The 26299-nt window shown below is 32.8% G+C and overlaps 4 protein-coding genes across 5 annotated transcripts; 2 read left to right on the forward strand and 2 right to left on the reverse strand.

Moving 5' to 3' along the window:
- Positions 1–753: 753 nt before the first annotated feature.
- LOC113848338 (WEB family protein At2g40480-like) lies at positions 754–3582 on the forward strand. Its single transcript, XM_027477801.1, has 2 exons — positions 754–1244; positions 1881–3582. The coding sequence occupies exons 1-2, from the start codon at positions 1023–1025 to the stop codon at positions 3327–3329; spliced, it is 1671 nt and encodes a 556-aa protein (XP_027333602.1). The 5' UTR covers positions 754–1022; the 3' UTR covers positions 3330–3582.
- A 2450-nt stretch (positions 3583–6032) lies between these two features.
- LOC113874504 (high mobility group B protein 7) lies at positions 6033–7775 on the forward strand. The gene is made up of 6 exons (XM_027512726.1): positions 6033–6109; positions 6318–6488; positions 6815–6902; positions 6983–7069; positions 7592–7636; positions 7722–7775. The coding sequence occupies exons 1-6, from the start codon at positions 6033–6035 to the stop codon at positions 7773–7775; spliced, it is 522 nt and encodes a 173-aa protein (XP_027368527.1).
- A 3432-nt stretch (positions 7776–11207) lies between these two features.
- On the reverse strand, positions 11208–15551 carry LOC113846939 (indole-3-glycerol phosphate synthase, chloroplastic-like). Its single transcript, XM_027475717.1, has 10 exons — positions 15200–15551; positions 14712–14972; positions 14439–14615; positions 13594–13668; positions 13399–13443; positions 13138–13302; positions 12679–12757; positions 12150–12232; positions 11979–12047; positions 11208–11472 (listed from the first exon to the last, which is right to left on the reverse strand). The coding sequence occupies exons 1-10, from the start codon at positions 15335–15337 to the stop codon at positions 11386–11388; spliced, it is 1179 nt and encodes a 392-aa protein (XP_027331518.1). The 5' UTR covers positions 15338–15551; the 3' UTR covers positions 11208–11385.
- Positions 15552–16667: 1116 nt separating this feature from the next.
- LOC113847812 (protein transport protein Sec61 subunit gamma) lies at positions 16668–18561 on the reverse strand. Of its 2 annotated transcripts, none has more exons than XM_027477102.1 (3): positions 18385–18561; positions 18180–18293; positions 16668–16959 (listed from the first exon to the last, which is right to left on the reverse strand). In XM_027477102.1, the coding sequence occupies exons 1-3, from the start codon at positions 18476–18478 to the stop codon at positions 16874–16876; spliced, it is 294 nt and encodes a 97-aa protein (XP_027332903.1). In that variant the 5' UTR covers positions 18479–18561; the 3' UTR covers positions 16668–16873. The 2 variants fall into 2 exon arrangements, with proteins under 2 accessions (XP_027332903.1, XP_027332904.1); XM_027477103.1 differs by having other exon boundaries at positions 16836–16964; positions 18178–18293; positions 18385–18553.
- Positions 18562–26299: the final 7738 nt, after the last annotated feature.

Genomic DNA, 26299 nt, shown 5'->3' on the forward strand with positions numbered 1-26299 from the left:
TTTAATATTTTTACCTTTTTAATTTGATTTTAATGTATTTTTAGGATTATTTTTTATACTTTTAATTCATTAAAATATGCTATAAATATAATTTTTATATTAATTATTTTAAATTACCGAATTTCAAAATATAATAATTTGTGATTAAATAATAATATAAAAATAAGTATACCATGTGTATTTAAATTAATTTTTTTTCCTTTTATGATTTTGAACTCCTTTATTTGAGAATGAACAAATACAAAGACGCCAGACTTATCATTCAACAATTTTAAAAAGTAAAATTACATAAAGAAATAATTATAGAATATGCAATTTATTTTATTATATATACTAAAATTTTATGCAATTTTAACACTTATTTTCATTTAATAATAATAATTATTAATTAATTTATTAAATCGCCTCGCTCACCCTGATCAGCCACTACCTCATTGTATCGTGTTGGCTATGGCAGAAGTTGGAAAGATTGAGTTGAGCCGTACAGTGGCGGGCAATACGCCGTCGTTTCCATGCACGAAAATTAATAAAGAAAAAGAAACGCTTTTTTTCTCTTACCGCTAATCACGCTCTAAATCATGCGAAGGTTACAGACAGGACAAGCTCTTCTAACGGACGCAGGGTGACGTGGCTCCCCTTCATTGGTTATTTTCATGATTTGTTACCACAACATTTGACTTTTCCCTCTACCAACCAACCAAATTAAAGCGCGCACCGTAACTATAAGTCCACGTCACCATCCCCACAGCATCCAACGCCAGAAGTGCTTTCCGCTGCCGTTCCACTTTTTCTCTTTTCTGCTTTCCCGTTTCGCTCTTAGTGTGGACCCGATTCCCTGACCCGCCACCCTTTTTCGACCCAGTTCGTGACTCGGCCATCATCACGCACCCCTTCTCCTTCATCCTCGGTATTCCCATAAATCCCACAAATGGGTACGTCAATAAAGTCAAAGCACAAACCTTTAAGTAACTTTAGTTGTGGATGTTTCTCTGAAACCCGCCTCTTCTTTCAACTCTGTGCCAATGTTCGAGTCCTTGGAAACCGACGCAAATAGTTTGAGCATGACAGAAGCCAAACCCGACACAGGAATCGGGTCGGATCAGAACCCGGTTCCGGGGATAAGGAAGGTGGGTTCGAGAGCTGAAATCGATACCACGCCACCGTTCGGGTCGGTCAAGGAGGCTGTGACCCGTTTTGGAGGAAGTGGACCATGGATACCCCTTTACAAGCTTGGAGAAGCTTATGTAAATTTTCAGCCATCTGTGTTTCTAATATATATATATATATATTTTAATCCTTCATTTGTTTGTACTTTCCACTCTCCTCACTGTAAATATTTTTCAATTTAGGGTTATGAATATTTTCTTTAAGTGCAGGTTGAAAGCAGGATAATTATTTGTTTTCAAGTGTAATTATTATTCACTGTTTACTCAAAAATTAGTATTTGGTAAGTGAAAGTTTGAAAATCAAGTTTCCAAGTAAACAGTGTCACAGCAATCCTGAAATTCTGAGAAGAGTACTCGGACGGACATTGAGCCGCATTCTTTTAAAATCTATCGTAGGATGACAGATGCATGTGAGCTGCAAAGATGTTTTATATGTATATATTGTTAAATGAATGTGTTTGGTTGCTTAGAACAATGTATGACAGTAAAATTGCTTTATTTATTTATTATTATTTTGAGGCTTTGAGTCTTGTCGCGAGTGAAACTCTCAAAGTTGGCCTATTTACTATGAAGGTGTCTATTTGCATTTGTCCTTGGAAATTCTTGTGATTTTCATCTACTCATACTCTCCATGTTCTAACATAGTATGGTTCCTTATTTATACAATTATACTCCTGTGGTAATTTACTCTGATGTTGAAGATTGTCATTACAGAACAGCATTGAAGAGTTAGACATAAAGAAAGTGGAGGAAGAAGCAGCTAAGTTGGAAAAAGATTTGATAGTGAAAGAACTTGAAACACTAGATGTGCTTGAAGAACTCGGAGCTACGAAAACAATTTTGGAGGAATTAAAGCAGCAGCTACAAACAGAAGCATTGAAATGTTTTGCAACTCCATGTATAAATTCGCATGAACAGGTTGGAACTCCTGTTAAAAATTGTGTAAGCATTGTAAAAAATGAAGAACAAATATTGCAAAGTCCAAGCCCCTTTGCTACTACATCATCACCTGATGATTTTTTAATGGAGTTAAAACAAGCTAAGATGAACCTTAGTAAAACTATCAATGAGCTTAGGATGATACAGTCTTCTGTTGAATCCTTGAATAAGAAGATCAAGAGGGAGAGGGTTTTTCTTGAGAGGACACGCGGCGAGCTAGCATCAAAGTTTGCAGCTGTTTCTGCTCAAGAAGTAGCCCAAAAAGAAGAAAGGTTAAAGCCACCACCAGCTCCTATAGGAACAAATTGCACTTTTCATAATCCCCTAAATGTTGCAAGGAATTTCAAATTTGATGCTGGACAGTACAATGGAATGGTTGAAACAAGAAGCTCTGAAGTTTCAAAGCCTTTGTGTGAGTATGGAGAGAATGGATTTAGCATAAATACTGCTGAGATGAGGTGGTTTGCAGCTAAAAAGATGGAAGAAGCCGCAATGGCTGCAGAAGCTGTTGCTCTTGCTGAAATCAAGGCTCTATCTAGTGCTGAGATATCATCAGAATTCGCGTTGCCTTCTCATCATAAAGTGACTTTTGCTTTAGAGGAACACTCTCCTCTAAATTCAATTGATCAAATACCTCAGGAGCCTACCTTCAAAAAGGTTATTGGGGAAATAAGTTCTTCTAAATTGACAATTTTGAAGAAATTGGAAGAAGCAACCAAAGAAGTTCTACATAGCAAACAAGTCTTGAATGAGGCTTTAAACAATATTGAAGCTGCAAACAGAAAACAAAGTGCTGCTGAAGAGGCTCTACGAAGATGGATTCCTGAGGATGAACTGAATGGACAGGAAGTGTATAACTCTATAAGGTGCAACAAGTTCAATGAAGCTGGAAATTGTCCAGATTCTCATATAAGGGATGTAACCAGGTCAACAACCCTTAAAAATGATCAAAAGCCAATTTTAAGGTCTTCAATTTCAATGAGAGATGTACTTAGTAAAAAGCAAGTTCCTGAAGAGTATTCTACAACAAAGGAGATGGAAGAGCATACTGAAAGGAAGGTAGCATTGAGTCAAATGCTTCAAGCATTGAGAGAGGATCTAACTCTACCAACAATACCGGAGAAAGATGAGAACAATCAAAAGCAGTTCATATCACAGAGGAAGAAGTTTGGATTCATCCAAATATCACTCCCCTTGAGAAAGAGAAGTAAAAAAAGGGACTGAATTTAATCCTAATGCCTATGCGTGCATCAATGTCTTGCCTTTTTCTGTCTGTTCTTTATTGATTCTTATTTGTATCTGTTTTTTTGTCAGACATATAGAGTTTGTGACTGTTTGATTTTGTAAACTATGTTTTTCTTGCATAATTGTCTTACTTAACACAACTAGCTTAGCTTTATCGAGGCTAGTAGATTTTGTGCATTTTTAAATTCATGTTTGAATGACTTTGAATTCACGTTTATTTTAACATTATTAGTTAAAATTTTTGCATGAAATTTAATTTTACAGGTTCTACTTGATTGTTAGGATTGATAACCCCCTTTCCGGGACAGTAATATGGACCGTCTGATGAGTGTGTTAGTTTGGAACTTGGGCTTTGTACTTGCTTTTCGATGTTCTTCTTTACAATTTCAATTTTCATATGGATTCTTTGTAATTGAATTTGCTGTATCTTTCTGATGCAATTGAAAATATAGAAAGCTATTATACTTAAAAAATAAAAAAAGAAGCCTCTACGGTCACAAAGTAAATTGATATGAATATTTCAAGAATTAAAATGACAGTAAAAAGAATGCTAGATTTATATAAATTTTATAGTTTTTAATAAATTTTAATCAATAACAAAATATCTCTTACAAAAAGTACGTTAGAGAACGTGTTATTAGCTTGTAAGAATTAAAAAAATTATATACTGTGCATATGTTTTTTTTGGGTTCAAATTGACTGCATCTTTGTTTTCCTGTGTCGAAGCCCGCAGAGGAACAAGGCCGAAAAGCAGCCCAAACAAAAGAAACTTGGCCATAAGGCCCAAGGCTGACACGGGACAATTTAGACCAAAAAGAAAAGTATGATGAATATATATTTATTAACAAAGAACATGCGACCGTTGTTGATGAGTATATGATTTTTAAAGAACAAAAATGATATTTATATACCCATACATTCTATTCCTCTTTCTATTTTTTATCTCTCTTTTCTTTTCATGTCACATCAATCATTTAAACTCTTATTTTCTCTTTATTCTCTTCCTTCAATGGCTACGTTTCAAGAGAAGTAATTGATAGTGTTATATACATAAGAGAAATTTGAGAAATGTTTTGTCGGTGATTATGGTAAAATTTAGAAAATTAAGAGAAAAATAAGTAAATTAAAAATTATAAGACTTTGGATGAGTATATATAATTAATATGGACTTAATTATATAGAAATTTTCACATTAAAATTTTCAATAAAAAATAAAAAGAACATTATAAGCATAAAATTTTATTATGAAACTTTTTATCACAATAATATATAGTATTTTAAATGTACTGAAGACTTAAATAATTTTGAAAGATAACAATCTATAATTTTGTTATTGTAAAAAAAAGTTGTAAACATGGACATGTCAAACTACATATTTTTTTATTATTATTTTTACAAGTGCTTATAAGACAAAAGATGTTGTTGGTTTTCTCTTTCTTCAACATTTATTGCAGTGAATATTGATTAAAATATTAATTTTTTACTGAAATAAGCTAAAAAAATATTTAATTGGACAACTAATTATAGATTATTGTATCAATAAAAATATTAAATTTATAATAATTAATTTAAATTTTATATTTATTATATATTTTAAATTAATTGATGATATAAATTTTTATATTAACTAAGTATTAAAATTAAGTTATTAAAAAAACAGATTGATTGTATTTGATTTAAAAATAAGAACGTACATGTCACATAATAAAGAAACGTATAACTATATAAAAAGAAATGATGACCTGAAGGATTCACCAAAAAGAGTCTAAAATTTATTTTGAAAATTGATATTTGGTGATTTTATATTCAAACAGTTTATAATTAATCTAATTAAGAAAAAGTTAATCGAAAAGTAAAATTTTCCTTTAAAAAATGAATCAAAATCCCGCACTTACTCAAATTTTTTAAACGAAATGTAAATGCCCCAACAAGTTCTGCCACTAAATTAGCAAACACAAAAGGTGTCCCGCCTTCAATTTGCGTTCCAGCGGGAAAAGTTTTTGTGCACTATTTTTTTAAGAAATAACACAAGTTTTCCCAGATTTAAAAGGTTTAAAAATGGTAATTTTTTATATAAATAAATATTTATTTTAATAAAAATATTTTATTTATTTAAAATTTTAAAATTAATAATATTTTTGAAAAAACCAAAATACATGAATAAGTTTTTTTTATGTACTATTCTTTACACATTAATTAACATTTATTTTTTAATCATTAAACATTCAAATATTACCAAGACTTATTTAACATTTTTCATTTTTTATCATCATATCATTTATTATGTATAAGATTTTATCTCTTTTCTTTTTGTTTTTTAATCCACCGGCTATTTTCCTTTCTAAACAAAAGAGAACTTTTGAGAAGAAGAAAAAAGTGATTCATAAGTAAAAGCTGGCAACACAACCCACCAAGCATTTTGTGAAGAATTTTTTATTTTTAAGTTACAAATCAACTTTCATATTTTTTAAATAAAAAAGCACACGTAAAATAAGAGATATATGATTCATATTTAGTTTATGTAAATATCTCAATCAAATATAACGGAAGCATTGTTTAGGACTATCGTTCGATTACACACACAAGTGTTACTGAGGAAAATGATGATCCAACAACACACGAGTTGTAATCTCACAGAACCGAGAACATAGAAGATAGAACCCTTCAACACTGCATGTTGTAATGGCCTTCGTTCCCAGACCCAGAAAGAGGGTCTTCGCAATTCTTCGCGCCCCTGATGGAAGCGCCTTTCAGAAATGGTACATATTCCTTTTCCTTCACGTGCTCCTTAACCGTTTCAATAACCATTAATGCTTTTTCTCTTCCCCCCATTTTCTGTTTCTTCTTTGGGTGCTTTCCTTCTATGCCTCTTTTCTATTTTCGAAGTTCTACCTCATGCTTTTCGCATTCTCGGACCGTAGTGCTTCGTGCGTGCTTGTGTTTATATATATTCGTGTTTGTTTGCAGTGAAATATGTGGGGTTTCTGTTGCTGTTGCCTTGGCTGATATGCACCACTGTGATACAAAGATGGGTTCTAAGTCCAAGAGGTTCAAGGGAATGCAAGGGATGCGAAGTGTCCCCAAGAGCAATGATCAAAGATTTAAGAACCAACCCGCGTCACCTTTTCGTCTCTTCATGTAATCAGTTTTGTTTTTTTCCTTTTGTATGTTTAATTTTTTTGACCCCTCATGTTGTTTGGTTGATGAAGTTCTGATAAAGTTTCTATCTTTTTTTTTTTTAATGCAATCTATGGTTCTTCATTCATTTATGATGTTGATTATAAAAATAGGATTCCTGTTTGGTTTGGATTTGTTTCCACTTGATGTTCTGCTATGTGTAGCTATGTTGTGGCCTTTTTGAGATTTAGTTTCGTTTTGGTTTGTATTTGCTATTGAATGGAGGTTTTCAATGTGCTTGGTTTTATGGTAAAAGTCATGTTGTATTGATTAGCTTTCTTTCTCAGGGAAAGCTTTATGAAGAGTTGCAAAATTAAAAATTTTCTTGAAGCTGATAGAGCAGGGGTTGAAAGGTGGCAAAAAATGTCCCATGAGGTAAAAACCTACACCATCTTTTTTTCACTTCAATTTTAAATTTGTATTCCTCTGCAGCATAAATTTCATTTTCTCTTCAGGATAAGCAGCCATATGTTTGTCATGCTAGAGTATTGGACTATAACCACCAAGAAGCTCTGAATAAGGAGGCTAATGAGATTATAAAGGTAAGTGGACAATGGTAACAATGATTTCTCATTGACTGGGTACATGTCAATATTGAAATTTGTTTCCTTCAAAATTTGTTGTGGCTCACTGATTTTTTGGTCCTAAGAAGACTATTCAATGAAGTTTCAAAATTGTTGTTTATGGCTCGAGGTAACTTGTGTGGTTATTCTTCTGGATTTCTAACACTTTATTGGGTACACATTGAACTAACTTGTCCCTTTTGCAAATTCATTCTAATAGGTGTTTGATTGTTGTTCAACTTCTTAAATTGCTATCCGTTTTTGTTTGCATACTTTACATATTATATTGTTAGAATGATGGTAGTCAATTAGTTCATTTAAATATAAGCAAAGATGTAGGAAGAGGTGAAGATGCCAGGGTTTGTGAACTTGTTTTTGTTCGCACCAACTCTCATATGTTGCAAACCTCACCTCATTGCTTGTTAATCAAATGAAATTGATGCTGTTCATTCTTTCATATTTGAGATTCCTACTGTATTTGTGACAAGGTGAATGGTTTAGGTGGACGACGAAGCTGATTCAGCAATGGTTGGGAAGTTTGATAAGGTTTGGCTACTTTCAGTTTCAATGGTTATTCCAATTTATGCAGTCTGGTTAATTTTCAATTATGGCATTTTTTAATGGTTTGCAGTACGGTTGGTTCTATTTAGACTCCTCAGATGACACAGAATCATCTTCCAGCTGAATATGAATGGTCCCACAGTGTTGGTATATATATCTTTCTGTCATTCTCTTCATATCTGAATGCTTCTTTTTCAAAATCAACTTCTTTAAATATGAACTTCAATGCCATTTGGTCTATTTATCTTTTCATTTTTTAAAAATTATGAATATCTCTTGTGTGCTTATTATCTTCAAACCGTTTCCTCATGCATTGAGCAATTATTTGGATGCTGGAATCATGGACATCTAAGTATTCTCAATAAACCTTGAGACAAAATTCCATTTCTCCCAAATTTTGTTCAATGCCGTGTTTAATGAATTTGCTTGGAGTCTCTAAAATACAAGTCATTTTGTTGTCACAGGAACCATAGTGGTATGGAGAATACAGTTCTGGGTTCATTTTGCAGACTTGTGATTTAAGATAGAAGATGCTGATTACACCAGTTCATACTTTTGATGAATTATTAGTCCTCATTTATTTGTATTTTGCCATTGTAAATATTATATTTTATAATGAATATAAATCTTTGATGGAAATGAGTCAAATGCTATGCTGTTGCCAGTTATTATATGTCATGTTCGATCACTAGGTTTTCCAAGCTTGTGGGCCTTGTGGTTCTCTTTTACTACATAATATATAGCATATTCTTTATTCACGTTTAATTGGTAATGAATTCAAGTTGACTTTAACGTTGTTAATTATAATTTGTGAGTTGAGTTAATGTTTACAAGAATCTTCAACGTGTTTCTAAACATATACAAAATCATTTATCATAATTTTTAAATTGCATATCTTACTGGAAAGTTATTTCCTATTAAGAACAGCATAGTATTGATTCTAAGTTGGGAGAGGGGAAAGGGAAGAAAAGGATAAGGATTAAATGTTAAAAGGGAAAAAAACATTTTCCTTGTTTGAAAATTAAGGAGGTAATCTATGAAGCATCCACCCTCCCACAAACATTAAGGGAGTAAAAGGACTCAACACTTGTGGAGGATAGAAGCAAAGGGAGATGGGGCTTTGCAACTCCTCTAGGTTCAAGTTTTCAACCCATTGAAGAGGAAGAAGAAATATGTTGACAAAAATATAAAAAGAATACAAACAAAAGAAGAAATAACCCAACATTCTTATCAATTCTTTTTTTCGTGTTCACATTCTAAATCAAATGCTAAAATTTGTTGTTGTTAGAGGCACGAGTTTAGTAGAAAACTTCAGAAACTTCTTGCCAAATTTAATAGAGAGAAAAACTCAAATTTGACTCGACTTATTTACTTGTTTTTTTTTTTTTAAAAAAAAAACCAAACTAATCTTATGAGCACATAAATTTCATTGGATTATGTTTGAAGTGCGAATATGTGTTCCAAAACTTAATAACCTTAGGGTGTGTATTGCCAAAATCAATAACCTATTATAAAAGGTGGGTATTCCAAAATGTAATAATAACCTATACAAAATGTAATATTCTATAAAATCTGTGTGGGTGGAGGAGGGGAAGAGTTTATATCCAAAATATTTGGACAAAAAATTCCTAGTATTTCATTTAAATAAGTTTGTGGCTAGATTTATTTGAGTAAATTAAAACTATTTTAAATTCAATAGAGTTTCTCTCTCCCAAACTTTAGTATTTGATGGAATTATTTCTCCAAAAATTTATCACCTTTAATCCCTCCATTACCCATTGTCTTCATTGTATAGTCCGTGACGAGTGATGCCCCACCGTCTTTGTTATTTAAAGCATTTGTAACAGTGCAACTCTTGAAAGTTGTTTAATTTATATATATCTATAATTTTTATACAAGTCCCATAATGATACATCACTCTTTTTACTATTTACAACTTAAATAATTCTCATGTTTAATTATTTAACACTAGAAGCTTACTTAAACGAATCCTATAAAAAAATATATATTTTTTCTATTTCATTATATTTTTTATTTTAAAATTACTAATTTTGAGAGGCACAAATTTTATAAGAATGTTCATTTTTTTTTCTCTTGGTTTTATTGATAGTTCACGAGACTCTAACGGTGATATTTGTAAAATGTGGTTTGGCTAAATAAAAACAAATAAAATAAATACCTCCCATTGGATATATGCTCTTATCTTAAACATTTTGAAATTCCTCGAGACAATTCGTTGATTCTTTCTCAGCTAATACTGTGGGAAGATGGAAATGTCAGAAACCGATGGCTTTGTAATACAATGCTTTACTAAAATAATTCTATCAACAAACTTGATTATATAAAGTTCTAAGGTCCTTTTTAAAATATTTTAGTACTAAATACATTATTAAGCCCTCCTCGTGTGATTAAGTTGTAATAATAGGTTAAGAAACAGTAATACATTTTAGGCCAAGAAAAAGTAATATTTCCCACGTAACTTTACATTATTAATTTTTTTTTATCTTTTAGATATACTCTCATTCAGCCGTGTAAATCACATATTTCAAATGTAATGAATGTATAAATACCATCTTCAGTTAAGAAGCTCTCACCATTACGAAATGTATAATAGATATAGATTTTATTGTTTGATTAAATGTAGCACTGTCAAGTATTTTGGATATTTAATGATGGTTAAAAAGGATCAAAATAAGATAAGTTGAAAGATAACGAGTATAAGAAATGGGGGAGAAGATAAATGAGAGATCATATATATAAACAAATTTTGAAGAAAAATCACTTCATATGCGGATTTGAAGATATGTGGTTTATTTACTAATCAAGTGAAAGTATCTCACATGCACATGTTTTTCAATCCTCTTTAAAATATCACAGTATATATAATTTTTAAGAAAATATATAAATTTTCCATTGTTTAATCCCCAGGTAAAAAAAAATTCACTTTTCACTGCATGATATGAAGTATGATTATGATTACGAGAGCGAATAGGGTGAAATCTTAGACGAAAAATGAAGCAAAATGTTTCGTCCATTAACAGTGTACTATGCAAAAGACCCTATGTGTAATACTTGCTATAGAAGCCGCAATTTTTTTCTTTAAAATATATTGGCTTTGAAGTTATTTTTTTTCTTTTTGTTTTGGAATAATCTTTTTATTTAAAATTTAAATTAACAAAATGAAACCACCAAGTTATATAATTGATTATTGTTTAAAAAAGAAAAAACTCGTATTTGCACAGATCTTGTCTACGCAAAGCCCTTGGAGAGTTAGACACTAACGCAAGTTATTGAAGAAATTTATTCCAATGTAGATTTTGAATGCATGGTTCTATTTTACTTTGGACACTGAAAGTTGTAGAGACAAAAATTATCTTTATTCATTCCGTACCTCTCCTAGCTAATGGCGTTGTGTGGGTTACTTACTATCACAAAATCATTCGAATTTGTTAGTGGAAACAAAAAAGAAAAAGACCACCAATTAGTTGCAGTGTAGATACTGCAAACTGAAAAGTTAAGGAATCAGAAAAGTAGTCGCCAAACAATCAAATATCAAAAAATTATAATTAAGTTGAATATTATATTATATTTATTTATAATTTATTTTGGCACATGTTTGCTTTTGATAAGATTTTGACAATTTAGTACAAGCAAAAGTACAAGGCATCAATCAAATCAATAACCTCATCAAATCTATGTCTCAAATGCCTATATCTCAAGAAAGGTATCTCACTTCAACCCAAAGAGATATCTTTGCCAAAGAGATTGCTAATCCCGTTTCCAGGATCACTTTGTTTTACAATAGACTCTCCAACCAATACCTGCGGAAAAATAATAATATGGTGAAATCATGGAATCACTATGATACCATAAGAGTATACTGTATACCTGGGGTGAGTTGTGAAACATTTGTTGATTGTTGGTTTATCATAAATGTAGGAAAATTTATCAAGTATAATCAACAAGTGACAAATTTTTGACACTCTGGAAACTGGAGCAATCCCCTTAAATGGCAAAGCAGTTGGCAAACACGTGTTACTAAAAGTTCAACTACTGTTTTAATCAATTTAAGACTGAAGATGGTGCAACAAACAACATGATAGCAAGGATATGATGAATAATTTGGCTGACACAACTATGTTATGCATCATATTTTAGTATCTCCAAGATTCCTTTTAGTAACGAGGTCATTTTTACCACTTGCTAAAGACTCATGGCTATGTCATGTTATATGTGAATGACTCAAATATAAGGGGTTTAGAGTTGTCACTAGGATGCTGTTAGGATTTTGAAGGTGTTTAACGTAGAAATGATTCCCAATACTTACAGCTTTAACACCTGCTTCTTGCACATAGGCAATATGTTCGGGTGTGAACAGACCAGATTCCCCAACCATCTAGACAAACCATATAGAATCATTAGGAGGATAATGATATTCAGAATAAGACATTTCTTTCAAGTAAATCTAAGTAAATAAAGGAAAGGAAAGGCAACGCACAATTATGTTTTTCTCGCGTATTATTTTGCCTCGCTCTCCTTCAAGAAGCTTCTTTGTGATGCCGATATCCACCTCAAATGTTTCTACAACCCCAACAAAGAAAATCCACTATTAATCCCTCAAATCCCAAGTTAAATATTCATACGTTGATACAAAAGGATAAAAAGAAAGTAGAAAATTATCAGTATTTTCAAATATATACTTTTGAACCTGAAGATGTATTTTCCAGATTCACAATACTAATGTATACCAAATAATGTAACAGAAAAGAGGTTGCAAGGAGAAACATGCATGCAGATAAAAATAATTCTATTACTCCAAAGATTTTGAGTTCTAAAAGATTGTCGTAATAAGGTCAAGTAGGAAAAGGAAGGATTTGATTTGAAGTACCAAGTGAAAGCCAATTTGCATAATTTACTTATTAATCACATTTTGAATACAAGCGAAAGAAAAGGCATACCATTTCATCAAAAAGAAAAGAGTGAAATTGAAAGGATGGAGGGAGAGAGAGAGGAGTGATAAGGCATACCAAGATTACGGTTGTTAATGCCAATAAGCTCAATCCCCTCTATTCCAAGGACACGATCAAATTCCTTCTCATCATGCACCTAGGAGAAAATAACATAAACTGTCAAATAGGGATCATGGGAAACATTTGGGAAATCTAAGCAAATTGTGTTGATGACTTGTAAGTACTGGATACATTGCAGGAATCACAATCATCTAATCATTCTTGAGTCATGACAGTTAAAGGTTTTGACTTTTGATCTAACACGCTTTAGTTCTTGCTTTCTTGCACAGAATCATTACTCATTTCAAAACTAATAGTAACCAACTATAGGAGTTTACACTAAAAATGGGATAAACTCAAAACTTGGCTTCAGGAATAATTCATATTGAACACCAGATGTCAGTAAGCTAAAAGATGTTTCATAAATGTTGAAATTCATTCAAATTCAGGAACCAAATAGTTAAGCACCAATCTTACCTCAACAAGTGCAGTCAGTCCAAGTAATTTGCATATCTTAATCATGTATTTGATGTCAAGATCAGGCAAAACAGCAGCAATTAGAAGGACTGCATCTGCACCCTTAGTTCGAGCATAATAGAGCTGCCATGCATCTATGATGAATTCTTTGCACAACAAAGGGCACTACATATTTTGCCAAGAGTCAACAACATGGCCTCATAAAGCATTAGACGGTAGAATATATCAAATATTGAGGATTATAAAATTCACAAAGCAAACCTTTACGCCAGCGTTTCTTATTGCCTCAAGATTTTCAAAGCTTCCCTGGATCAAGAAAACCAATATCAAGTTAGGAGGTAGTAATCATTTAGCTGCAATATCACCCACTACTAAACCAACCAAAAATTATCTAGCAGTACAGAAGTTGTAAAGGAGCTTCTAAGTTCTAATAAAGTCATAGTTAGTTTGGTTTACCTTAAAATACTTTTGATCTGTTAAAACACTTAGACATGCTGCTCCACCTTTCTCGTAAGCTTGAGCAATTTCAACCTAACACATAGAACCTCTAAAATAGTGGCATATACGGTGAAGAGAAGAAATACAAACTAACAACAGTGTTGGATAAGTTGCTTGAACCATATGATATGTAAAATACAAAAGTACTAAGTAACCAAGATTCTACATGAGAAAACATAACATCTTCCAGATACAAAAGATTCAGAACAGGTCCTTATTTCGAAGCAATATTTCTTTACGAACCATGAACCTGGACGAGTTATTGAGAAACAAACGAGCTATCCAAAAACAGGTATTATACGCTACACAGAGACTCCAATCACCCAGATAAGTTTATATTCACACTTGACTGGGGTATATGGAACCAAATGAAATTTAAAAACTATAAAATAAACTCTGTATGCAATGATAGTAAAAGAAAACTGAGATCCTATAGTAGATTCGAGAAGGGGTTTTATCAGGGGAAGAAACTGCATTAGGGTAAGAGGTAAGCAAAAAGCTTAAGAAGCTAAGAAACAACAAATTGTCATGTAGTATGGAAGAATATAAGACATATCTCTGCAAATATGATTCAGATCAAGCACTTGTGCTATAACAAGTAGATTCAAGGAAACCACCAAATGAGGGGAAAAAGTTTACTAGACTAACTCTAGCCAACAAGATGCAATAGGATGCCAGCCCGTTGAAGCCAGTTCAAACATTTCCCACATGACATCAATAACAACTTAATAAATGTTACAAATAAAGTAGAAAGATAAAAATTCTACGCGTAAAAACGATCAGAGGAAATAAGACAAACTTACTGGATCAAAATCTTCTCTCAAGATACCTCTACTTGGTGAAGCCTTCTTCACTTCAGCTATCAGCCCTGGCAGTCCAGTTCGTTCGTTGGCAGCCCTTAGAGCACCAAGAAAATCCCTAGCAGGAGGTGCGTTTGCAAGGGCTTTCTTCAGTTCACTGAGGGGTCTTCTTTCTTTAAGCTGAAAATCAAATTGTCCTCAGTACACATTCAATCTAATTCACAAAAAACATATATATTAAGAAAAATATAGCACAAAGAAAATCAATCACAATACATGTGAGACTTCAGTGTCCTTGTTCCACACAATCTCTTCCAAAATATTCCGGGGTGTATTGCCCTCATTCTGCAATCTGAACTGAAAGGGTCCTACATAATGCGAAGGGGGTCCAGTTGGTGGCCTTCTCCTTATTCTGATACCCTGGCTAGCAGCAACTTCATCTTGAAACATTCCCACTTCCCACTCCTTAATTTTGAGAGCCTCAGTCACAGATTCACCAGATGTGGCTACTGCAGCTGAACCATCAATTGACTCCATCTAATAAAAAACACCGCATAATCCAAAACCCACATGAGAAAATCAAAAAGGGTTCCTCACAATAAAGTCCAGCATTCACACACTTCAATTGAATCCAAATTCTACTTCCCAACATCTATCTCCATTATCAGTAAACCCCAACTCCCCAAAAAAAACAAAAAAGAGTGACCCTGATCAATCAACAAATAAAAGGTAGCAAAACGACTGAAAATTTGCAAAAATCTCACCTGGGCTCGAATAGAAAAAGTGAAAAGTGAGGTTCTTTTACAAAAATTGACTTGGGTAGGTGAAATCCAAGTTCTTGGTCTGGAAGAGAATGATGAGGGTGGCTGAAAGGGAACCTTGAGAGAAGCCAAACCTTCCATCGAAGCACAGAACGCCGTGATGAAATGAGGGAGGGATTGCGCAGCAACAAAAGCAAGATTAAACTGATTCTGAAACAGTGGTTAAAGGAAACACGCCGTCTATTTATTATAATGATTTTGGGGAGAAAACAATTGTCGCGTTCAACACGTGCGCGTACATTCAGTTTGCAAGTCAGAACCTGTTGATTGTTTTTTCGGCTCAAGCATAGTATTTGGTGGGGAATGGGGATTGGATTGGGACATGAAGCTGTAAAATGGAATAAAATTTACTCACCCAAAAAATAAATGGTATAGAATTAATTCATGGGTATTAAAAATTTTATGATATTTTAAAGATAAATAAAAATAAATTAAAGTGAATACATAAAATTTTATTATATTAATTATAAATAAATTAAAGAAATAAAATTATGAAAATTAAAATATATTAATTTATTAGTAAAAATTAATTTAAATTAATTGTGATTATAATAATTTTAAAATTTGTTTACCTTATAAAGATTTATTCGCATATTGCATGGAAAAAAAAAAGCACTTGGTACTTTACCATTTGGCATGCATCACTTTTATTTTTGTTAAAAAAAAATACTTGACTTGAAAGTGGGCAATAGGCATGCTCCAAATGTTGGTTGGTTCACAACTAAATCCGGAAAGCAGATCAAAACAACGAGGTTGCTATTATTATAATTTAAGATTGTGGTAATCTATCGTTGAATTTTTTTTACCTTTTGTTCGAAAAATGAGGTTGTTATTTTACATACACAAACACTTTTGTAGGATCTTTTCGTTCGGCCCTGAACATTCCCTGTTTACACTATTCTGTGACGAATTGTTGGGCCTTGCTCCATGAATAAAACATGGATACTTGTTATCTGCAGAGTGTTGATTTTTTAATTTTTGTGACTAAAACTATATCCCTTTTTGTGTTGAAAAACCGCTAGTGGTACTGGCACCAGTGAGATTAAATTAGTGTAGTTTCCTTTTTCATTCGCATCACTTCCTCTGTTACAAATAATATTTCATTGCTTCTCTGTTTTCTCTGCATTTATGATAAGAATCGTGTTTAGTTGACGTCTAATAGCCTATCCCACAATTGGAGACAAGTTGCCCATGATAGAGCTTTGAGATTGTTTGATTTGTTCTTGTGTAGATGTGTTCAGCCATCGTTGAGAGCGACCATGCCATGTTTTCTAATGTTTTATTATATTGTAATATTGTAGAATTGCTCTGTTATGTTCTTGTTGTAAGTGCCATATGCACCCGTTTGCATTTTGGGCTTTAATTGTATCATCATTGGGGAAAAAAATCAGTCCAGTGGCTGAACCGTTGAACCATGAATTCATCATAAAATAAACTAGAGAGCACAGTTAGGTAAGTATCAAAACATAACTACTAAAGTTTCTAAATTCCTTTTCCCTCCTTTTCCTATGTCAAAACAATGTGCCAACGTCTAACAAGGGAAATATAAAATATTACATCTCAAATCGGTAATAAGTCCGAAGGAAAAACTGAAAATGAAAAACAGCAGAACTAAGATTAAGGGCATTGCATGATCGATGTGGGAACTCTTTCTGCCTCCTTTTGCTCGACAACTTGAATTTCTGAGGCGATTGTAGGTCCCCTCATCCTGCGGAGAAAACTAAGCATTGTTAGCTCGTTCATTTTGCACATTTTGCTCAAAACACCATGTCATCAATAACACAACCAACATCCACAGCAGACAAAATAGTAGAAAAACTGCACTAAACTAATAATAAAAAAATAGACTGTCGATATAAGCTTTGAAAGAATGTACAAAATTTTATAAAAAAGTCCTTGCCAAAAGTTATAGTAAACACATTCAATCTCTCATTGTCGAAAATAGGTATCTATTACACAAGCTCCTGCGGTAATAGGTACCAATTAGACAGACTACAAAGACATAATCATGCATCATCTCTTATACAGGTACCAAAACAGTAAACTGCTCCCTGAATGGCTTGAAAAAGAAATACGTACACAGACAGATTACATCTTAAGAGTTCTCTTCTGAGTTCTGATAAATCATAGCACCTTATTGTCGAATATGTTTATTCAGCAATAGCTGCAGTTTATCCTAAAACAATCACTTTACGACGCAAAGAATTAACTCGTCGACTTAATGATGTTTTGAACAAATTCTGTAATCTACATCAAAGCAATAACAGTCCGAACAAGCAAAAGCAACATAGAACATACCACCGTAAAAGAAAAGAAAGTCACCACTCAAATATGACCGGGAATTCACTATAAGTAATATGGGAAAAACTAGCAAAGTTGTGACACCAAAAATTCTAGAAAGCAGAAAGCTAAGCTGGGAACTATCCTCCTCTTTTTTTTTTTTTTTCTAAGCCATCTAAACAATGATCTGATAAAGGCTTGAATAATAAAAACGGACAAAAAAGTTTATCTCAACTTTTACAATAAACAGACAAACTAGCTTTCGTTTCCATCAACAATAGAACAGTAATCTCGACCAAGCCAATTCATGATGCTTGATACACCATAAAATGTAACCAAACAGAGCAACCAACTCTTTTTTTTTTCTTTTCCAGTTTCACTAAATCCCTTCAACACTTTCAATTAAACCATCATATCAAATTGTTTCAATCAACAACTGGACAATAATGCTAACAAAGAAACAATATTTCTTCCCAACCAGTTAACCGAATAATCCATTATAATAAAAAAAATAATTTAAAATTCGCAATATCTGACTTGGGCAGATAGAGACCATAGAGATCAAGTAACCAAAACGAAGAATAGAGAAAAAATAGTTTTAAAAAATTAACATTTTTCTTTTGTGAAATAATAAAATTTACCTAACCAGATCCGACGATGATGTTGTTAATTGGGATGAAAATGAGCTTCACGAAAAAACCGACGAATCCCATCACAACGAAACCAATAGCGGTACGCACGGCAACCTTGGAGAATTCTGAAACACAGAGTGCATGGGAAAATTGAAGATCGACGGCACAGATTTGAATCCGAATGGAGAGGAGAATAGGGATTAGGGTTTCACTCACCTTTGCGATCGGGTTTGTGGCAGCGTTTCACGAGCCTAACGCTGTCCTTGGCGAATTCTCGGAGCGGATCGAACACAGAATCAATGGCGTCCATTCTCTATCTCTGTTTGTCTTCCGAGTTTAGATCCAAAGATTGAAATAGATGATGAACTGTATGTTTAATTTTTCTAATGAGTTATCTGTTTAATAATTTGTTTAATGGGTAAGATAAAATAAATATCTTTATTATCTTATCTTACCTTTTATATTTATTTGGGTTTTAATATATTTCTAATCTTTTAATTAAATGAAATTTTATTTTCAGTTTTATAAAAGTATTTTCACTTTTATATTTTAAAAAATTTTAATTTTAATTTTTAATTATTGTTAAGTGATGACAGACTAATTCAAATATCCTTACATAATACATATATTATTATGATTTTAAATTCACATCAATAAAGATAAGATAATAATTTTAAAATATATAAAAAATTAAAATTTGATATATTTTTAAAAATAAATCATATTTGAGGATTCATTTAATTAACAAAATATAATATTTTTTATAAACTTATTTTATTTTCTAAAAATTATAAATAAAACCAAAAATATTATTAATTTATTATCAAACTTGTGATAAAATAAAATTATTTTTTCCTCCAGTCCTGTCGGGTCCATGAAACTGGCCATGGGGTTGAAACGTGTGAGATTCATTCCCGATTGATTATTTCAACATACATTTCTAGGCAAAAAAAATTCAATTTATAAAAAAAAATATTTTTTATAAAAGAATTTATTTAAACTAGATTAGAAGTATTGGGTTAAGTCATAGTTATTCGTTAAAAATTGATTATTTATAAACTCTTAACACGCACATTTTATGTCGTATTTTTATAATAAAAATAATTTAAATCATAATCTATTTTTTATTTAATAATTTTTTAAAATTGTACATATATAATTAATTAACAGATCTTTCAACTAATTATGGTAAGTAGTTTTTATTTATTAAAATTTCAGTTTTAAATTTAAATATAACTAATTATATTATATTATTCGGCATAAGAAAAAAACTAAATCCCTTTTAAACTAACCAGCTAAACAATTTACAAAACTCAAAATAATATCTATAATAAATGTCCAAGGCATTTCAATTCGATAGTTTTAAAAGTCCAACTTGTTAAACCTATTCTTACATGATAAAACTAAATATTTTGATTTAAAGACATTTTTAAGTTAATAGTTGGAGACTATTTTTATCAAAACAAAAATTATTTCTTCTAATAATTTTTTTATCGTACACAAATAATAATCAAGTTCCAACCAATATATTTTAAAATAAGTAATTATGTTTTAACTCTGTCGTATTTTATTAATTGATAAATAAAATTATTTATTTTAATTATAAATATATATTTTTTCATTTAATTTAATCTAGATCCGACTCAAATTGCACACTTAAATATTGTAGATAAATTTATTATTAGAAATTTTTTACATACATAAAGACTTAAATCTAAAACTTTAATTAAGTAATATTGAATCGCTTGTCATTAAAACTAATTTTTATTAATAAAATATATTTTTTTCTCTATTGATAAGTTTTATTATTATTTAATAATAATAAATTTTATATAATTTTATTTAAAATTGCATTTACACTTTCTAATCTAAACTAAAAATTTTACCTTTAATAAAAAACTTACTAATTAAAAATAAATCAAAATGTAAAATAATTTATATTTGGATTTTTAAGTTTTAAAAATATTTTAAAAGTAATTTAGTGGGTAGAAAAACATTTTAATAGTAATTGCACATATTTCATATTTCAACGAAACATTGTTACGCCTTGTATTATTTAGTGATAAAAAAATATTTTTATCTGTTCAAAAAATAAAAGAAAGAAATTTTTTATTTAAACACCGGGTGTAAAAATCTTTACAGTTTACTGTTGGATATAAGTAAGCTTTCTTTATTAATATTTCTTCTATTTCTTATTTATATAAAATAATTATTACCATTTTTTAATTATTCTATTGTTGAATTGTTTCTTTTCTTTTATTTATTGTGAATTTTATATTAATAATAAACTCATCTATTACTCCCATAAATAGATATATTTATTTATCAATATAATTACATTATATTACCCAACATGAAAAGATTTAAATTTCATTTACATTAACTATCCAGCTAGGCATTTTACAAAGCTCAAAATAATATCTACAAGAAATGTCCAAGACATTTTCAGTATGTTCTATAAACTCCTTGGGTCTATTATTAGTGGCATACTCATGAACAGAAACATTGTTTCACATCACATGTATATATCCACATTTACTCGCACCTAAGTTAAGTGATAGAATCATAATCTATAGGTGTATAGAAAACGAAACGTATTTAACTGTGAAACATGCATGGAAGTGAGATTATACGAGCATACGATGAATTTATGCACATGTAATATTATTTTATAGAATGCATTATTGTATATATATATATATATATATATATATATATACTCAAAGAAGCATGGATACTTAGAAATATTGAAGAGTAATTCCAAATCAATAGTTTTTACTATGGTTAGAGTCTTTAACTGTGGTTAGTTGCTGTTTAGTTGTTTTACTGTTTTGGGAAGCAAGTTCACTAACAAACTTAGTTAGTGTTGCTATTTTGGGGTAATAAAACCCTTTGTAACAGAATTAGTTCCTTAATCAATGAGAATCATTCTTTCTCTGATTTCCCTCTCTATTCCCTGATTCTCTTTCAATTTCTTTCTATCAAATCCCTAAATTGAAGACTCTGATCCAACAAATTGGCATCAAGAGCACAGTTCTGATTGTGAATTCCGCTGCGTGAAAAAGGGGAAGATTGAAATCGTGTGTGATCGAAGCTTGCAATCAGAGATTCGCAATCATGGTTGGAGCGAATGGTAATGGAGGATTTCCAGGAAATTTGCCAATTCTCGATGGAAAGAACTGGTCGAGGTGGTGCACCCAGATGAAAGTTTTGTTTGGCTTCCAGGATGTCATGGACATAGTGAAGAATGGGTTGCAAGAACCTGGAGAAACATCCACTGATGCAACAAAGGCTTAGTTCAAAGAATTGAAGAAGCGTGATTACAAGGCACTTTATTTGATTCACCAGTGTGTCAATGATGAAAATTTTGACAAGATTGCTTCAGCATCTTCGGCAAAGGAAGCCTGGGATGTTCTTGAAAAGAGTTATGCTGGTGATGATAAAATCAAGAAGGTAAGGCTTCAATCTCTGAGGAGGCAGTATGAGTTACTGCAGATGGAGAGTAATGAGAAGGTTTCTGAATTCTTTGCTAGACTTGTTGCCCTCACCAATCAAATGAAAGCTTGTGGAGAAACCTTGAAAGACCAAAATCTGGTTGAGAAGGTACTTAGAACCCTTTCTTCTAAATTTGACCATATTGTTGTTGCTATTGAAGAATCTAAGGACCTGGAGAGTATGAGCCTTGAGGAATTGCAGAGTTCTCTTGAGGCACACGAAATCAGGTTGAATGAAAGGAGTTCTGAGAGAGCTGCTGATCAAGTTTTGCTTGTTGCATCTACCCAGAAAGGTGCTGGATTTGACTCAAAAAAGAAGCAGAAGGGAAAAGGAAAATTTGGTCAACAAGGTTGGGCAAACAAGAAAGATCAAGGTGAAACTAGTGAGAAGTCAGAAAATAAGAACTTTGCTCAGAACAAAGGAAAGAAGTTTGATGGAGACAAAAGAAAGATACAGTGTTGGAATTGTGAGAAGTTTGGGCATATGGCAGCTGAGTGTTGGTTTGCTAAGGGTAAACTGAAGAAAAGGAAGGAAGACACTGCACATCTAGCTCAAGAGGAAGAAACAGAAGAGGCACCAGTCTTGTTGATGATGACAACTAGTTCAATTAAGCCTAAAACTGAGTCTAGTCAAAGGAGTGATACTTGGTATTTGGATTTTGGGTGCTCTAATCACATGACCTGTCATGAAGAATGGCTTTGTGATTTAGACACTTCAGTGAAAAGTGATGTCAGATGTGCTAATGGCAGCTATGTTACCTCTGAAGGGATGGGGAACATAATGATCAAGAAAGAAGATGGTAGATCAGCACTAATTGAAGAAGTTATGCTGGTACCTCAGGTGGATTGCAACCTAATGAGTTTAGGTCAACTGCTCGAAAAGAAGTTTCAGATTGTGATGAAAGACCTGAAGATGGAGCTGATTGATCCTCATGGCAGATTGATTCTAAGGACACCTATCAGGAAAAATAGGACCTTTCAAGTCAGTTTGATTGATAGAAATACTAAATGTCTAACAGTTACAGTTGATGATTCAATAGACTGGTTATGGCATAGGAGACTTGGGCATCTAAACTTCAGAAGTTTGAAGCTACTGGTTGATAAATCCATGGTGATTGGGTTACCTTCAGTCAGGATACCTGAGAAGATCTGTGAGGGTTGTCTTCGAGGTAAGCAACCTAGAAAGTCGTTTAAAACTGCTGTGAGTGCTAGATCAACAGATGTACTGCATGTGATATATTCTGATGTGTGTGGACCATTTGAGGTTCCCTCTGTGACAATAAATACTTTTGTACTTTCATAGATGAGTACAGTGGTATGATCTGGATCTACTTGATCAAGCTGAAAAGTGAAGTTTTTGAGATGTTCAAACAGTTCAAGGCTTTGGCGGAGAGGCAAAGTGCGAAGCTAATCAAGTTCCTAAGAACTGATGGAGGTGGAGAGTACACTTCCACTGAATTTGAACAGTATTGTGTGAAAGAAGGTATCAAGCATGAGGTCACACCTCCCTACACACCTCAGCATAATGGTTTTGCTGAGAGAAGAAATAGAACCATACTAGATATGGCTAGATGCATGCTGAAACAGAAGAACCTGCCAAATGAGTTTTGGGGAGAAGCAGTTGCTGCTGCTGCTTATCTCCTAAACAAATGTCCAACTAAAAGGTTGGTTGACAAAGTGCCAGATGAAGTTTGGTTTGGTAGGAAGCCTAGCATAGCTCACTTGAAGGTTTTTGGATCAATCTGTCATATGCATGTCCCTGATGAGAGAAGAAGAAAGTTACATGACAAGAGTGAACTGATGATCATGATTGGCTACCATCCAACTGGTGGTTACAAGTTGTACAATCCCACTACAAAGAAGACTTGTGTTAGCAGGGATGTAATAGTGAGTGAGGATGAAGTTTATGACTGGTCTGAGAAGATTAAGAAAAGGCAACTCTTGATTCCTTCTGAAGATCAGTTTGTCTCAGATAATAATGCTACAGAAGATCAAGAGCAGCAAACTGAGGACACACTCACCTCAGTACCTGATATTGGTGGAGCTAGGCCACAAAGACTCAGACAGAAGTCAACCAGATTGGAGGGTTTTAAATTGTTTTCAGATGCAGATATTAATGAAGAAGGTGAGCTACTGCATCTGGCATTCATGGCAGATACTGAACCTGTCAGTTTCAAAGAAGCTCTAGAAACAGAAGAATGGAAGGCTGCTATGATTGAAGAACTGAAGGCTATAGAGAGAAACAAGACTTGGGAGTTGGTACAGCTTCCAAGAGGTAAAAGGGCAATTGATGTTAAGTGGGTTTTCAAGTTAAAACTCAACACTGATGGTACTATCTCCAAGCATAAAGCTAGGTTGGTTGCTAGGGGATTTCTACAAAAAGAAGGCATAAATTTCACAGAAATCTTTGCACCAGTGGCAAGAATTGAATCCATAAGACTTGTGATTGCACTTGCTTGTGCAAGGAAATGGCCATTACTGCAGCTTGATGTCAAGTCTGCATTTTTTAATGGACCATTGGATGAAGAGGTGTTTGTGACTCAACCTCCCGGATTTGAAGTTAAAGGAAGAGAAGGACATGTGTACAGGCTGAGGAAAGCTCTATATGGGCTAAAACAAGCCCCTAGGGCCTGGAATAAAAGGATAGACAACTATCTGATGAAACTGGGTCTCAATAAGTGCTCAGTTGAGTATGGAATCTATGTACAAGCTAGGAGAAATGGTGATATGCTACTATGTTGTCTGTATGTTGATGACCTCTTAATTACAGGTAGCAATCAGAAGGTGATAGAAGGTTTCAAGCAGAAACTGATGGCTGAATTCGAGGTGTCTGACCTCGGTGAGTTAACATAATTCCTTGGGTTAGAGTTCTTGAAGACTGAAAAGGGACTGGTACTGCATCAGAAGAAATATACTTCAGATGTGCTCAAGAGATATGGAATGATTAATTGTAATCCAGCTACTACTCCAGCAGATCCTAATGTGAAGCTCTCCAATGTTGAAGCTGGTGAACCTGTTGATGGCACTAAATACAAACAAATTGTTGGTTCTCTCAGGTACCTATGTAACAGCAGGCCTGACATTTGCTTTGTTGTTGGTTTGATTAGCAGATTCATGAGTAATCCAAGGGAATCACATCTGATTGCTGCTAAAAGGGTGCTAAGATACCTGAGAGGAACAATGAATTTTGGAGTTATGTTTCCTTCATGCTCAAATCAGAATGAAGCTGAATTGTTAGGCTGGAGTGATGCTGATTATGCTGGAGAAAAAGAAGAAGTAAAGACAGATACAGACTATCACTACAGGAGCACTACAGGATACTTCTTTAAGTACCTAGGAGCACCAATTTCATGGTGTTCAAAACTGCAACCAGTGGTCTCCTTATCCACTTGTGAATCTGAATACATAGCTGCATGCTATGCAGCATGTCAAGCTAAATGGATGAGGTCTGTGCTTGAAGACTTGAAGTTGCAGGTGAAGATTCCAATGAAGCTTGTGCTAGACAATAAGTCAGCAATTGATCTAGCAAGCAATCCTGTGTCACATGGCAGGAGTAAACATATAGAAACAAGGTTCCACTATCTTAGAGAACAAGTGGTGAAAGGATTCATTGAGCTGGAGCATTGTCCTTCAGAAGAACAAGTGGCAGACCTGCTCACTAAACCTGTGTCCAAGATCAAGTTTGAAGAAGCTAGAGAATGGCTTGGTCTTGTAATATTTTGATTGATTGATGTTTGTTCTGATTTAGAATTACGGGGGGTATTGAAGAGTAATTCCAAATCAATAGTTTTTACTATGGTTAGAGTCTTTAACTGTGATTAGTTGCTGTTTAGTTGTTTTACTGTTTTGGGAAGCAAGTTCACTAACAAACTTAGTTAGTGTTGCTATTTTGGGGTAATAAAACCCTTTGTAACAGAATTAGTTCCTTAATCAATAAGAATCATTCTTTCTCTGATTTCCCTCTCTATTCCCTGATTCTCTTTCAATTTCTTTCTATTAAATCCCTAAATTGAAGACTTTGATCCAACAAGAAAAGCTTGCATGTCTTTGTTAATTAGAAATTTATTTACGTCGGATCCTCGAAAATCATCAAATGTTACTATATAATATATCTGATTCGTTGTTAAATTTAAATATTTACTATTTAATAACTTTTAATAAAATATTAGATTGATTAATTCAACCATTAAAATATTTGATAAAATCTACACGATACAGCAAATTGTTATTGAACAACCATGTCATAAAAGCAACATTGACTCATCTTTTACCTGTGGTTTTCGGCTACAAGTTCTGTTAAGCCCAGGAAGCTTGTCATACTGTCAAATATTACAAGCAATATGGGGTAAATTTGCGAATCTAAATATTGGCAAGTTTCTTTACTTTGAGAAAATCACTCCTCTTTCTTTTTCGTAGTCTTGTTTGAAATTTTGACTCAGTCAAACTTTTCAAAGTTAGAAGGCATCCAAGAAATACCCAACTTTGGATTCAAAATATTAGATGAAGTCAATTGCTTCTGAATTCAAGAAATTAAGCATACACGTGCACGCAGTCAGAGAGACATATAGAGACAAAATTGTTAAATCCCTGTGTGAAAGGGATGGAACACAACGTCAAAATTAAACAAAACCCAGATT

The sequence above is a fragment of the Abrus precatorius genome, unplaced genomic scaffold (genome assembly GCF_003935025.1).
Source record: "Abrus precatorius isolate BTA unplaced genomic scaffold, Abrus_2018 Scaffold8, whole genome shotgun sequence".
NCBI lineage: Eukaryota > Viridiplantae > Streptophyta > Magnoliopsida > Fabales > Fabaceae > Abrus > Abrus precatorius.

Coding starts and splice junctions, on each gene's coding strand:
- LOC113848338 (XM_027477801.1), top strand. CDS start 1,023: ATGTTCGAGTCCTTGGAAACCGACGCAAATAGTTTGAGCATGACAGAA. Junction 1,245..1,880: donor ACAAGCTTGGAGAAGCTTAT/GTAAATTTTCAG, acceptor TTGTCATTACAG/AACAGCATTGAAGAGTTAGA.
- LOC113846939 (XM_027475717.1), bottom strand. CDS start 15,337: ATGGAAGGTTTGGCTTCTCTCAAGGTTCCCTTTCAGCCACCCTCATCA. Junction 13,444..13,593: donor CAGATCAAAAGTATTTTAAG/GTAAACCAAACT, acceptor TTCTTGATCCAG/GGAAGCTTTGAAAATCTTGA. Junction 12,233..12,678: donor CATTAACAACCGTAATCTTG/GTATGCCTTATC, acceptor TTGGGGTTGTAG/AAACATTTGAGGTGGATATC.
- LOC113847812 (XM_027477102.1), bottom strand. CDS start 18,478: ATGGACGCCATTGATTCTGTGTTCGATCCGCTCCGAGAATTCGCCAAG. Junction 18,294..18,384: donor CCACAAACCCGATCGCAAAG/GTGAGTGAAACC, acceptor TCTGTGTTTCAG/AATTCTCCAAGGTTGCCGTG. Junction 16,960..18,179: donor CATCATCGTCGGATCTGGTT/AGGTAAATTTTA, acceptor TCCGCAGGATGA/GGGGACCTACAATCGCCTCA.
- LOC113874504 (XM_027512726.1), top strand. CDS start 6,033: ATGGCCTTCGTTCCCAGACCCAGAAAGAGGGTCTTCGCAATTCTTCGC. Junction 6,489..6,814: donor TCACCTTTTCGTCTCTTCAT/GTAATCAGTTTT, acceptor TTTCTTTCTCAG/GGAAAGCTTTATGAAGAGTT. Junction 6,903..6,982: donor GGCAAAAAATGTCCCATGAG/GTAAAAACCTAC, acceptor TTTTCTCTTCAG/GATAAGCAGCCATATGTTTG.